Below are 13,573 nucleotides of genomic sequence, written 5' to 3' on the forward strand. Positions count from 1 at the left end.
GCCAACAATAAGTATTAACATGTGCGGTTTATATCAATTTATTGATATAAATCAACAAATTGCACATCTAAATTATCTTGTCATTTTACATGCATGTAAAAATGCAAAAGTTACTAATAAGTAATAACGATTTTTTTTATTAAAATAAAAAGGAAGCAGTTTAATTAGTTATAAAACCGGATTTAAACCAAGCAAACGCAATGGCATTTGTACTCATCATAGAAGCAAGTTGTTCATTCGTACTTGTTACTTATTGATTTAAATCCGACTTTGTAGAACGTTTAGCAGTGAAAGATTAAATTAAAAAAAAATCTAAAGATATTACTTTATTTTGACTTTGATTAATATAATCCAGCCATATTCTCTTCAACTGATTAATTAAGTGAATGTTATTAGATTATGAAATTTAATTTTTGCCCATTTCTTGCCTTGATTCACATAGTTACTAAAATTAAACATAAATATGACATCTTCATCCGTACAAAATTCGTATAAAAACTTTGACGCACAGTTCGACGATCATCTCTTTTATTTCTTTATTATCGTATTTTCGAACGCGCCGCAAAATGTATCTGTCACTTGTAAATAACTTGCTGACACGAATTGACAATACGCGTTGTTCCTTCGTAGAAATTCAGGCAGCGGAATTCGAATTAGTACGTCATATTTCATCACCTCGCCTGTCTGCTTGTCGGCGAATAGCCTGAATTGTCTATGTTCGAATCGATAAGAATCGACGTGTCGCTTGCTCGTATTTATGATCGCGTTCCTGCTGAATAAATCAACTGAAGCTAATTTTGAGACATGATTAAGAAATAGATCTTAAGAGTGTCAGTTTGATCATGTCAATTTCGTCATGTCATATTTAATCGCAATTTAATTAAAGAACTGATGAAGATGAAGTTAAAACACAGCCTGAGTTTCATTTTTCGCTATTCAATAATCCACTTTTTAGAAAAGTTTAAATATGTATGTATGTTAATAGTTTTTTTATAACATTTTTTTCGCAAATTTGAAAAAGAACAATAACTTATGTGAAAAACCAGATTAAAATATAATAAATTTTTAAAGCATTAAGATTATTTTTGGAGCAAAACTAAGATGAAGAGTTTATCTTCAAATAATAGATTTAATAATCTTTCTAAATAGAATATAATCTATAGAATAATCATTTAAATTAAAATAAAAAAAAATTATATAATTCGCGTGTAATCGTTAAAATTTGCTATTAATAATATACATTACACACATATCAATCAATTAAAACAAATTTTGTCATCAATTAAACATCAAGTAACAATATGTCCATTACGAAACATTTTCTTAATTAAATAGAATTGATCGATATCTTAAACGACACTATAATCAATTTATTTAAAAATAAGTGCAAAATAATAGCCCATTTGTCAAAGGGCGAAAAACAGAATAAGTAGGTACTCGACGTAATTTTATTTCACAAAACGTTGGATATTCCGAGACCATATAACAATCCTGCTTGGGTACGGCTTTGGTATGTGTTTTTTGTATCTGTTTTTACGGAAGGTCAGCACTGCGTATCAGTCGCTCTTCAACACGAGCGAGCAGGCTATGGAACGTATACCGTGCGGACTGTGCGTATTTACGTTACTTCTCGACGAGATGTAATCGCGACAATAAGTTTTAGAGTTAGAAAGTATAGATAAAAGAATATTGGCAAGCACGATTAAAAATTCAAAAACGTATCGACGCGACGCGACGTCGCGACGATTGTATACCTAATTATATTGAAGTAGATATTTCGAGCAATTTTTTTATTTGGCGTATAAAAATCGAGAAGGAAAGTGAAATATAATTGAATATAATTGAAAATATAATTGAATATAATTTTACTAATCGCGACAATTTATTTTTACAGAGAGATGATGATCTGCATAAAGCGATAAAATTGACTACGAGGGAAAGGAGATTCATAAAATTTGCGTCAGTGGCATACGATGGTCAACTGTATATGACTCCGCAGGACTTTCTTGACAGCGTCATTGATGCCGAACCTCGACGTATGTGTAACACACGTTTATTTACTGTAATAAATATCCGTTTTAATCTTTGCAACGAAAGTTATTCAAGTGGTAGATTAAAATAATGAAGAATTACGTCATTTTTTCCAACTTCAATAATATAAAATTAATAAATGAATAAATGTATGGTTTTGTTATAACTTGTTTAACTTGTATGACAAATACATCTTTTATTTAAATAATATCTTTCCGTTATCAATAAAATTCTTTTTGGAAATTTTCGGAAAGAGAAAATTTTTATTTGATATGTTTTCTATAGCACAGCCATTATACGAAAGATTTATACCTGTGAATTATACATTGCAACGCACCAGTGAGAACTGGTACGTTTCATAATAAATTTCTCTTGATGTGGCATACGTGATTCTAATAATATTTTCAGCGAGATTAAAGAGGCGCGTGCTGACCGATCAAGAGCTCGAAGTGATGAGAAATTCGACTTCTACGCTACGCCATGGAAGCACACATATGTTCCGAAATTTGCGAGACAAAGGTAATTAAATATAATAATATGAGATAAATTATAATGTAGAATCTATAAGAGCAAATACTTTTATTCCAAGGGGATCCTATAGTGGAGGCCGAACTTTCTCGACGTCGGTAATGTCAACATTTCTAATCCTGTTTTCTATGTTTGTATATCTATATCTGTCCTTGTCTAACAAGAGGCATCTGTCTTTGTTCGATTGCTGCGCCATCTCTCGCTACACGCAATACTGCTCTTCCATGTCATCATTGCTAGTGCACGTTTGCAATAATGCTTTTGCACAGATAACTTTTTTGTTTAGAGTCTAAACCTAATTCTGACAACGGTATCGTATTTTTGGATGTAATCCGCTGGCCACGCCACAGTCTTTTTGTAACAATACATTGTAGAATTTTTATATAAAGCGAATGTTTTCGCAAGTTGACGCATTGTTATATGCAGTTCCTCAAATTATTTTTATTCTCGGTATAAAATCGCGTGGTGGTCTTTATTTCCGAATATGCTTCAACTTTGGAGAAGGATTTTTAAATCCGTAAAGTAAAAAAAAAAGATATCTGTGCAAAACAAATGTCGGTATTACAGACCCGGATATAGGATCCCCCCTGCAGCCGTATGATTTACCGACATTATCGTTTTTCGATGGATCTTTTAATTAGCTTTATAGAATTGCAAAAATCTTTTACAGAATTAAAGTACGCAAAAAAATCTAGGGTAACAAACGCGATTTTATATTAAAAACACCCAAAAATTAAAAATATTACTTATTTGGGCACATACGCATCTGTCACCTGACGACAATATTTGCTTAAAACAAAAATTCTGCAGTTTATACATACATAATGTTTATCATCTGCCCTTGGAAAAACATGTAGGAATAATATCGTGCAAGTAGAAGTAAGATTCAATGCGTACAAAAAAAGATCCATCGAAAAATTATTTTAGTAATGCAAATACGGATGCAGAATGACAAGAAGAGCAGCAACAGTAGTTGTTGGATCTTGCGAGAGATGGCGAGCAATCGAAAAAAGGACAGATGTCATTTCGTTAGACAAAGACAGATATAGGGAAAACAAAATTAGAAAGGTTGACATTATCAACATCGAAGAAGTTCGCCAGTCACTGCAGGATCCCCTTACTGGTCTAAATAATAATAATTTATATAAATGTAGCGGTCAGCTGTCCGCCATGAACGCGCGATGGTACGCACGCGGTATGACGGAAGGCGCGCGGCGCGGCCGGCAGCACGGTATCGATCGGTGAGAAGGTTCGGCGCGCGCCCGCTACGCGGCGCATCGCCAGCAAATTCTCTCGTAAGGAAGTTTCGACATCGACTCCTATATCAAGGGCAGCTGCCGGGTGAAAATACTGAAAATCAATTCTTATTTCTTTGATTCACTACCGATATTATAGAGAATATGGACACACTACTAGGCGCCCTAGAGTGGATGTATCCCGAAAGGCCGAAAACAAAGAAATATTTCTTTGATTTTTTGTTTTCGAGATACAACTACCTTAGGGCGCCTAGTAGTGTGTCCATATTCTCTATAATATCGGTAGTGTTCAAAGAAATAAGAATTGATTTTCACCCGGCAGCTGCCCTTGATATAGGGGTCGATGTCGAATCTTCCTTACGAGAGAATTTGCTGGCGATGCGCCGCGTAGCGTGCGTACCGTCGCGTTCGTAGCGGACAACTGACCGCCATAATAAATAAAAATAATCATCTACATCAGATGACGATTATAACACCTGATAAAAAATACATAGGAAGGGCAATTGTGTTAAACAATATCGTGCAAGAATGATATTTTATATTCGTGCATAAAGTTTATAACACTAATAAATAAAACTCTACGATTCGAGTTACTGTAAGAAAATCCACGATTGATAGGGTCTCGATAAATTTATGAGCTTCAAGAGCCGCGGTTCGCACCTCAGAGCTTTCTACCGAAATATGCGATTCGACGAGAAAAAAGGCGAGACGCGCGTGATAAGCAGGACACTATCGATCGCGATCGACGTGTACGGCCGCAACCTGTACTTACGGTATTTACAGGGCTTACTCGACACAGGTTTCCGCCACCCACGTGCACAACGCTCGTCGCGACAGACAGGGCTGTATCATTAGTTTAATGACGCGGCTGCACTTCTCTCGGCGGCAGTGTTTTCGCCTTGCTCCTTGCGCGTGCATCGCACGTTCGTCGCGCTAATGGAAATGCAAATAATCGGCAGACGTAAGGGGAGCCGCGATGGGAGAGGAGGGGGCCAGTCAGTTTCACACTTCTCTTCAATAATAACGAGTTCCTCGTCCCTGTACCACCACCGTATGCCATGGCTGCTTTCTCCTCTTTTTCTCCCCCTTTTCGCGTGCATGCGAGGCGGAATTATATCGGCGCTGATAAACCGGCCCGCTTTTAAGGACACTCGGTGGAGCCGCGCGGGACCGTTACAATTAAGAACGACTTAAGGAGATTGGACGCTATCGACGAGAAACCGCTGGTAACGACCGGGATGGCGTCATCGCGTATAACAATATATCTGAGTACCCGCTAATTCCCGGGCGATCGTAATCGTAACATCTAGTCACTGCATTTCCTTATTGTGTCAACGACACGTGTTACTCGCATTACTGCGTTAGTTATGATAACTTCGAGCTAAATATCGAGATATCTCACTCTCCGTAAGTTACGAATATTATAAATCACTTCTTAAATATTTCAAGTATATTTGTATCTAGAGAATAATTATTGGAAACTTTAGTTTTATAGATATCTTGTATAACATATATTATAGACACACACACACACACATTTTTTTACGTGCATTTATCCCTATTATTGCAGGCATCAAGTAATTTTATACACTTAACGTACACGTCAATCTTGGATGTAAAAATTATGTAATATTAATTCATCGACTTTTTTAAATAAATATATACTTATATCGAGCTGATGACAAATTCAAATTAGATACTTAATTTTATAATTGTCCGATATTATACTTATTTAGCATTATATGATGTGAGATATTTTCAGGCATGATATGAAAACAAGTATCAGCGATAGGTATAATATAATTTATGCCATTCAGGTTTATGTGTTCATAGTAATTCCAAAAATATTTCTGACAACCAAAACATTTAATGAACTAGCGCAATGAAACAACAGATTTACATGCATGGAACATCATTGACAGACAGTGGATTGACTTTGCCTTCTTTATTTTCTTTTCGGCCATTAATTTTCTACGCTTTCGGAGCTATGAAGGGATTTTATGGGGTGGCTACGATCTGTAAAGTAGCCCTCTTGTTATGTTACATGTTATATACATATACGAGCTAAACCGCGCCGCAAGGGAGTACGTTTAAAATCAGAATTTAGGTGCGTCCGCGCGGGTCTCGCTTTTGCTATTAAATTCTAAGTTATTGATCCTCCCCGAGGGCGATGGTTGTCTTAAAGAATACCTGAAATCTCGTGAGGCGTGTCTAACGCGTGTTTGACATATTCCACTTCCAGATGTCATAAACGCGTTTAATACTGCAGACCTCTCGTTACCTTTAAATGCGGATTAGCGGGAAAAATTAGGAAAGAATTCGACGAAATTCGACGAAATTTACGAGATAGAAATCATGTGGAGTATAACGATTTGCCTCTCGGGATATCGCTTAAATTTTTATAACTGTCGTTATAAAAATCCCGATCTTACCCGATCTTACAGGGGAAAATATCCAATTGTGAAATTAAGTATCAAATTTGAATTTTTTTTATTAATTTGATACAAATATATACTATTCGAAAAGAGACGATAAATAATATCACATTTCTACATTTAAGATTGATACATGCGCGAAATGTATGAAATCTCTTGATGTGACAATGAAAAATTTAATTAATATAATTTTTTTTTAAGTGAAGATGAAATTGATTATTCTTCTTGTCATTTTTAATTTATTAATATCTCGATTAATATGCGTACAAACTGTAGGTACACATAATTATTATAAGTAAACGTTTCTCAAGAACTTGTTAAATTACATCACTTTTGTGATTATAAATTGCTCACGTTTCTACTTTCAGGAATTATTTCTTACACGGAGTACCTGTTTCTTCTGTCCATCCTGACGAGTAAGTTTTCCGCGCCGCCATAGCTTTGGACATATATTCACACAAGGCAAATTGCGATTTAAATGCACAAAACGCTTAAATGAAACGCAACGATCGATCGCGATGTTGGATGTACAAACCATACGTTGTGGAAGAAAAATTGGTCGATGAGATACTGCGTTCATCTTTTTTGTTTGCTTGGGAAGCTGTAATTTGCACGAAGCATTCAATTTGTTTGACGTGCCTCGCACAAATTATTGTGAACAATTTGAATAGTATGCGGAACACATACACGTATTAAATGTCAGTGCATTCTACGTAAAAACGTTAATTAAAATTCACGGAAAATAGATTGTCCTACGTTTTTTTGCGTCCTGTCTTTCATCCGCGAATTCTTTGATTAATTTAGAGTGGATTTTGTGCTTTCAGCGAAATTTTAGCTACATATTTTTAAAGCTTTGCGATATTCAGTTTTATATTTACGTAATTAATTTTAAAGTAACTTTAGTAAAGTAATTTTAAAAAACTTTAGAATTAAAATGAATTTTATAATAGAATTAATGAAAAATTGCGCAATTGTTTACATGCAGCCTATAGAAATTTAATTATCCTTAAATTTCGTTCAATTAATAAACTTTTTATGCGTTAATAACTTTTTAAAGATTTAAAAATTTATCATAAATTGTTCAAAGAATTTGTAGATAAAAGTGTATTATATTCTAGATAAAATACATTTTTATCCGGAATGCTCTATATGGAGGGTAAAAGTCTTAGTATAAGTGTAAGTCAAATTTTTTTAAATAACAATATATAACAATATATAAATTGCATCTATGCACTCGAGTCAATATTTTAAAAAATTTGACTTACACCACTAAGGCTTTTACCCCTCTATATGTTGCATACATACATACATTCGCATTTCGTGAACAAAAAAAAAAGATTTAAAGTTTGCTTAGATACCGTCTGTTAAAAATAAATATGCTTTGTTAATGTTGAGCATCTCAATTTATGCGGTAAATTTACAGTGATAATTGATCTCGTTACAGAGCCGAAAACTGGTTTCCAAATCGCCTTCAATATGTTTGATATCGACGGAAACGAGAGAGTCGACAAAACTGAGTTTCTTGTGGTAAGATAGCTGCCTCGCATGCACGCACGTTTTTGGTAATTGCAGATGCAGGAACATCATTAAAGCTATAATTAGTAAAAACTTGTATTTACTAAGTTTTTCTATTTTACTTTACGAAATAAAATTTAAATTTGCTTAATTTAGTCTTATAGCAGCAGAAGAACAAGAATTTTCTTCTTGAATTATTAAATCATTGTAAGATTTTCTTTCAGCGAGTAAAAATACGGTAAAATTATTCAAGCAATAAGGTTGCACATTACTTTGCATTTTGATTTAAATGGATATATTTTTTATTAGTATTATTAATTTAATTTATATTTTTACTTGCTATCTTCTTTCGTGTAAAGCTCGAGCTAGAAAGCCGTGATAAACTAGCAAATCTGCAATCTGCAAATATGTTATATATTATGTATATTAATATGTAATATTATGTAATATTTTTATCATATCAAATCCAATAGAAATACGCAAGCGTATTTAAGAATCAAAATAGAAGCAGTAGAAGAGAAGCGTTTCTATCCCCAAATATCCAAAGAAATTTTTTTAAATATAAGATATATACAAATATAAGTGGAAGATTAATTAACCTTTACTGAATTCTAATTTGCACACGCTAGCTGGGACTTAGGGGAATATCAAGGAGAAACTTCTATCGTTAAGAAACTTTTCTACTAATTATTGATTAGCATCAACAGAGTTTTTGTTGCTCTTATAGATTCGTCGTTTACTTGGTGGTAGCCTGAAGGAACGGGATCTCGACGAGCCAACAAAACGTGCAGTGAGTTTCAGAAAAGTTTTAGAAAACTTTTCCTCAATCAGGACGATGTCAGAAGTTAAACATCGACTAGTGTTTAGAAAATCAATATGAAGATGCCGTTATATCTCTTTCAGCTATGAAATCATCTAGCGGTTGTTTGCCATTCCATTTCGCCTTGAGCTGTTTATTTTGCAAAAGTCTTTTAATGTTATTAAAAGTATATTATGCATTTTTAAATTACATCTAAATACGAATGTTAATTGATTTTTTCAGAATAGCTATATCGCTAATTATAAAGACTTATAAACGGCTCATTTTTCAGGGTTTCTTAATAAAATTTTGGAATCTATTATATTTCAGAGAAAGATAAAATGTTTTATATTCTAATTATTCATTATTAGTACCCATTTGTATTTAAAAAATTGATTTAGTATTTATTAATCATTTTTAATTTATAATTTTTGTTGCAAATATCTTTTGCAATAATTTTGATTAAAATTTTTTTTATTTTATTTTTTTCATAATGCGTTATTCTCTGTCCAAAGCTAATGCTTTTTCATTTATTTCAACAAATTAGTTACGTGCCATAATTGCTCCGAGCGAAGACTATCTAGGGAAGGCAAAACTTCGCGAAGTTCGTCCGAATAAATCAAACGAAATCACCTCAAATTCTTACGTAAGTTTGCAAATATGTAAAACGCTGTAAATCACACTGTTGGGTTTAATATTCTATGGATTTATTCTTTTTGTATTACAATTTTTTCTTGTTTAATATTTTATGTTTTTCTAATAATTTGTCTATATCTTTTATCTTCATATGTCTGTATTATTTAACATAAAGTGGCAATATAAAAGATTGTATAAAAATATAATAAAAATATAATTACAGTAAAGAAAAATAACAATATATTTTATTATTACCAATGACTATCGAAGTTGTTTTTAGGCTATTTGAAAGCTAATTGCAATATATAATATAATAAAAAATATATATTTTGCCATATACAATCTTTTATTTATTTTAAGGTGTAAGCAATATATTTAGATGGATATATACTAATCTTTCTCCATGGGTATACGTGCAGATCTAAACAGCTAAATGTATATATGCAAACGTCATCACTAATCTGTCTCAAATTGTACTATATATTCAATACATTGATATGCAGCTTAGCAACTGTATCGAAAACATCTCTGTGTCCTAACGTATCAATAATCATTGCTCTAACATCATTTGCCACTTATTTCAGATGTACTAACATTGGATGCCGAAGCACCGCCTGTCACTTTGCCTTTATATCATGTAATCTTGGCACATGTATTCGTTAGTAAAAAGTGTGTTAACATCGCGTCGATTTGTCGCGATAGCAATTGTTCTCTCTCACACCTTCCGTCCTCGATACAGATGGAGAAAATATTCAGTCATGCGTGGAGAGGCCGCCATGGATGCGAAACCAAAGAGGAATTGGAACAATTGCAGGAACGCCAGAAAACGCCAGAAGAAATTCAAGGCCAATTCATCGATGACGATCAGGTATACCATGATATTATTATATCTTTCAAAACGACGAAGTATAAGAATTTACAATAAATGACAATTGGTAACTGAATCTTAATAGATAATCTAGCCTTAGTAGCCTTCTGGCCAGACAAAAATGGCTAAAATGGTTTAAATAGTCCTCTGACGAAGACGTCGATTAAATTTTTACTGTAAAAAGATCGAACCCCCAATAACGTCAAGAAAATACAATCGCTATTTTACTTCTCACACTGTAACTTACTTTTATAATAATTCGTATTGTAATCAATAAAAAGACAAAATAAATATAATAATCGAAATTATATAAAAATAATTTGGATTCGAATAAAATTATAAATTAGAAAATTGTAATTTTTAATTTGATTTTTATAATAAATGTATTAGATAAATCATAAGGAGTTATTAGCATGAGTTAATATTTACTTTGTGTTTACATAGGGTTTGCAACGACGTCACGCTGTGGATACTTCTTTGATGATACACTTTTTCGGCAAAGATGGTACTACCGAATTAAAATATGATGATTTCAAACACTTTATGGAGAACTTACAACATGAAGTATTAGAGCTGGAATTCCACGAATTCAGCAAGGGACATAATACGATCAACGAATTGGATTTCGCCAAAATTTTGTTGCGATACACGTATCTCGAAACTGACGAGTAAGTTTAATAATTATAAAAGTTACAAAACTATATGATATTTTAATATTTGTGAGACGCGATTGCGCGATAAACTGTTAATATTTTAAATATTTTAAATGTAAGCGAGATATGTTTATTTTATAGTATTTTACATATATATATTCTTTTTCTAACAAGAGCGTGAAACAGGCCGCTTTTCGCGCTTGTTTTACAATCTCATTTCTCAACTAGTGGAGAAATGAAATTGTAAAACAAGCGCGAAAAGCGGCCTGTTTCACGCTCTTGTTAGGAAAAATAGTATGAACAACTCGTGGGAAGGGTGGTCGAGCCCAAATGAGTATGATGGTCGCTTCGCTCGTGCGACCAACTTCACACTCATTCAGAATCGACCACTTTTCCCACTAGTTGTACAATATACTATATTATGAACTGAACTAAGCAACATCGAAATTTTTACCATGTGAATATTTTGCGACCCATCTCTGTATTTTTTAATTAATTTAAAAACTGCACGCAATAATTTTGACAATTTAATTCACAGATATGACAAGTACTTAGACAGAATGTTGGATCGAGCGGAATTACATATTGGTATCACGTTCGAGGAGTTTCGACGCTTCTATCAATTTCTGAACAATCTGGACGATTTTTCGATAGCGATGCGAATGTACACATTAGCCGATCATCCTATATCCAAAGGTAAATATTAATTAAGATATTAATCAGAATAATCGACTTTTTAGTTTTTACTTATTAAAAATATTCACATTGCATTAAATTAACTAAATTTATTTCCCTTAAATGTTGTGAACTGCTTGAAACGTAAGTACTCTTTTGTCACATCTTTTTAATATTGTCTTTTTTTTTTCTAGACGAATTTCAACGCGCTGTAAAGATATGCACGGGAACGATGCTTTCGACTCACATAATCGACACAGTCTTCGCGCTATTCGATGTAGATGGAGACGGCCAACTCTCCTACAAGGAGTTTATAGCAATTATGAAAGATAGATTGCATAGAGGCTTTAAGGTAAGACATCGTGGATTTCTACAAACACTTTGAAAATATATAATATTCCACTTTTGAAGAATTATCTTAGAAGATGTATAATGTCTCGTATGAAATATTATAAAGTCGACTACACTTACTACAAAACTGAGAAAAGACGTGTACGAATGGTTGCCATTTTTCAGGCTCTACAGAACAATATACTATACATATAATATTATCGGGAAATTTACAAAATGCAATGAAAATATTGTAATCACTGTTGATTAGTAAAATAACTCGATCTTTTGTAGTCTCAACAACGCAATGAGGGATGGGAGGCATTCAAATTCTGCGTGAAACAAGAAATGAAAGCACCCTGAAGGAAAAATCGCGATGGAATGTGAATAGAAACGTGAAGGCACAAGGGCACTCGCTAATCTACAAAAATCTCATAAATACTGAATATTTTCCAATAGCATTGATCGTCATCGAATTATTTCATAATTCCTTACCTTTTTACTGATATTTATTTATTTGAAAATGTTAAAACGTGCAATATATATATATTATGTTTTATGCAATATACAGTCAAATTTATGTTGTAAATACAGTCAAGACCATATGTTGTTTAAATTTTAAATAATCATGATATATGTATATAAAATAGTCATATTATTGGTAATAGAAAAACGAAAACACATTTGCGTTCTAATTAATAAAAATAACAGAAACTATGAAGTAGAAATTCTATGTCCAATTATTCTATGTCTTTTCAACTGTTTTTATTGAGTTATTTATTCTTGTAATGATATATCTTAGTTTATTATATGAGTTCGTGATTAATCGTATTTTTCTATGATTGTAGCTGTCTCTACAAAAAAATTTTAGCGAAGTTTTTGACGTACGTAGAATGTCCAGAAATTGCACAATTTTTCATAATGTGTACTTTCTGGCAAATCTAAAGCCAATTTCTTTTATCTGATGTATATTTTAATGCGTTAAAATTTTAAAGTTTAATAATAAACTTTATAATTTCTGTTATATATGTATTTCCTTTCGACTTTTTATCCCCAATATCCTTTCAGATATTGAAACAACGATATTTCTCAACTTGGCTTCTAATATTTTAAACTTAGATTAAGTTCGCGATTTATAAAACATCCTATCTGGATATCATATTTAAGTAAATTGAAACATTTAAACATTTATACAGTGTAAATTGTATGTTATAAATTTTATATTAAAGATGAAGATAATGAACAAGCTATTGCTATAAAAAAAACACTAGCTAAACTTGTATAATTATTTAAATGTTTTATAAAAATAGTTGTTAAGGATTATATTGTTTTTTATCTCGGACAAAAATCTTTATTAAATTCTACTCAACAAGATGTTACAAGCAAAATTAGGTATTCGGATCCAGATATGAGATAATTATATCTGAGATAAAATTAAGTCGCTTCATGTCCTCAAGTTACAAAATACGGCTCATCCTACACGCGGCGGCTCAATTCTATGTTTGTGACGCCGACTGCGTGCCGTAATTGTTCGTTATCAGTCATCGCACCGATTGTACCGGTAGCGGTATGCTCTCGTGAACCAACCCGACGAAAAAAGGCGTGCCAAGGCGCAGACTCGGAACGCGATATCAGAATACTTCGTTACGCACAGAGATTCCATACAAAGCCGGGTAGTTTCAAAATTGTGTAATTACTGTCTAAGAATTCAGCTTCCCAGCGGTCTTAAATTATCACGAGAATACCATATGCAATTGCATAAGATTCTTTGTCGGCTGTCAGCTAAATGTTCCTATCTGTAAAATTTAACTTAATAAATCTTTACTATCAAACAGTATTAATTATTA

General features: G+C 32.8%; 1 protein-coding gene across 1 annotated transcript in view; it reads left to right on the top strand.

Annotated features, from left to right (window-relative positions):
- Nucleotides 1-12,409, top strand: part of LOC112461472 (calcium uptake protein 3, mitochondrial) — a 30,595-nt gene extending 18,186 nt beyond the window's left edge. The window contains exons 2-12 of the mRNA XM_025026715.1: nt 1,895-2,036; nt 2,440-2,550; nt 6,619-6,666; nt 7,695-7,777; nt 8,493-8,555; nt 9,112-9,210; nt 9,940-10,068; nt 10,513-10,736; nt 11,260-11,417; nt 11,591-11,748; nt 12,021-12,409. Coding sequence (XP_024882483.1) covers nt 1,895-2,036; nt 2,440-2,550; nt 6,619-6,666; nt 7,695-7,777; nt 8,493-8,555; nt 9,112-9,210; nt 9,940-10,068; nt 10,513-10,736; nt 11,260-11,417; nt 11,591-11,748; nt 12,021-12,089 — 1,284 coding nt within the window. The 3' untranslated portion in view covers nt 12,090-12,409. The remainder of the gene's footprint in view (nt 1-1,894; nt 2,037-2,439; nt 2,551-6,618; nt 6,667-7,694; nt 7,778-8,492; nt 8,556-9,111; nt 9,211-9,939; nt 10,069-10,512; nt 10,737-11,259; nt 11,418-11,590; nt 11,749-12,020) is intronic.
- The last annotated feature ends 1,164 nt before the right edge of the window (nt 12,410-13,573 follow it).

Source organism: Temnothorax curvispinosus, unplaced genomic scaffold, assembly GCF_003070985.1.
Source record: "Temnothorax curvispinosus isolate PA1 unplaced genomic scaffold, ASM307098v1 QBEX01011438.1, whole genome shotgun sequence".
Lineage (NCBI taxonomy): Eukaryota > Metazoa > Arthropoda > Insecta > Hymenoptera > Formicidae > Temnothorax > Temnothorax curvispinosus.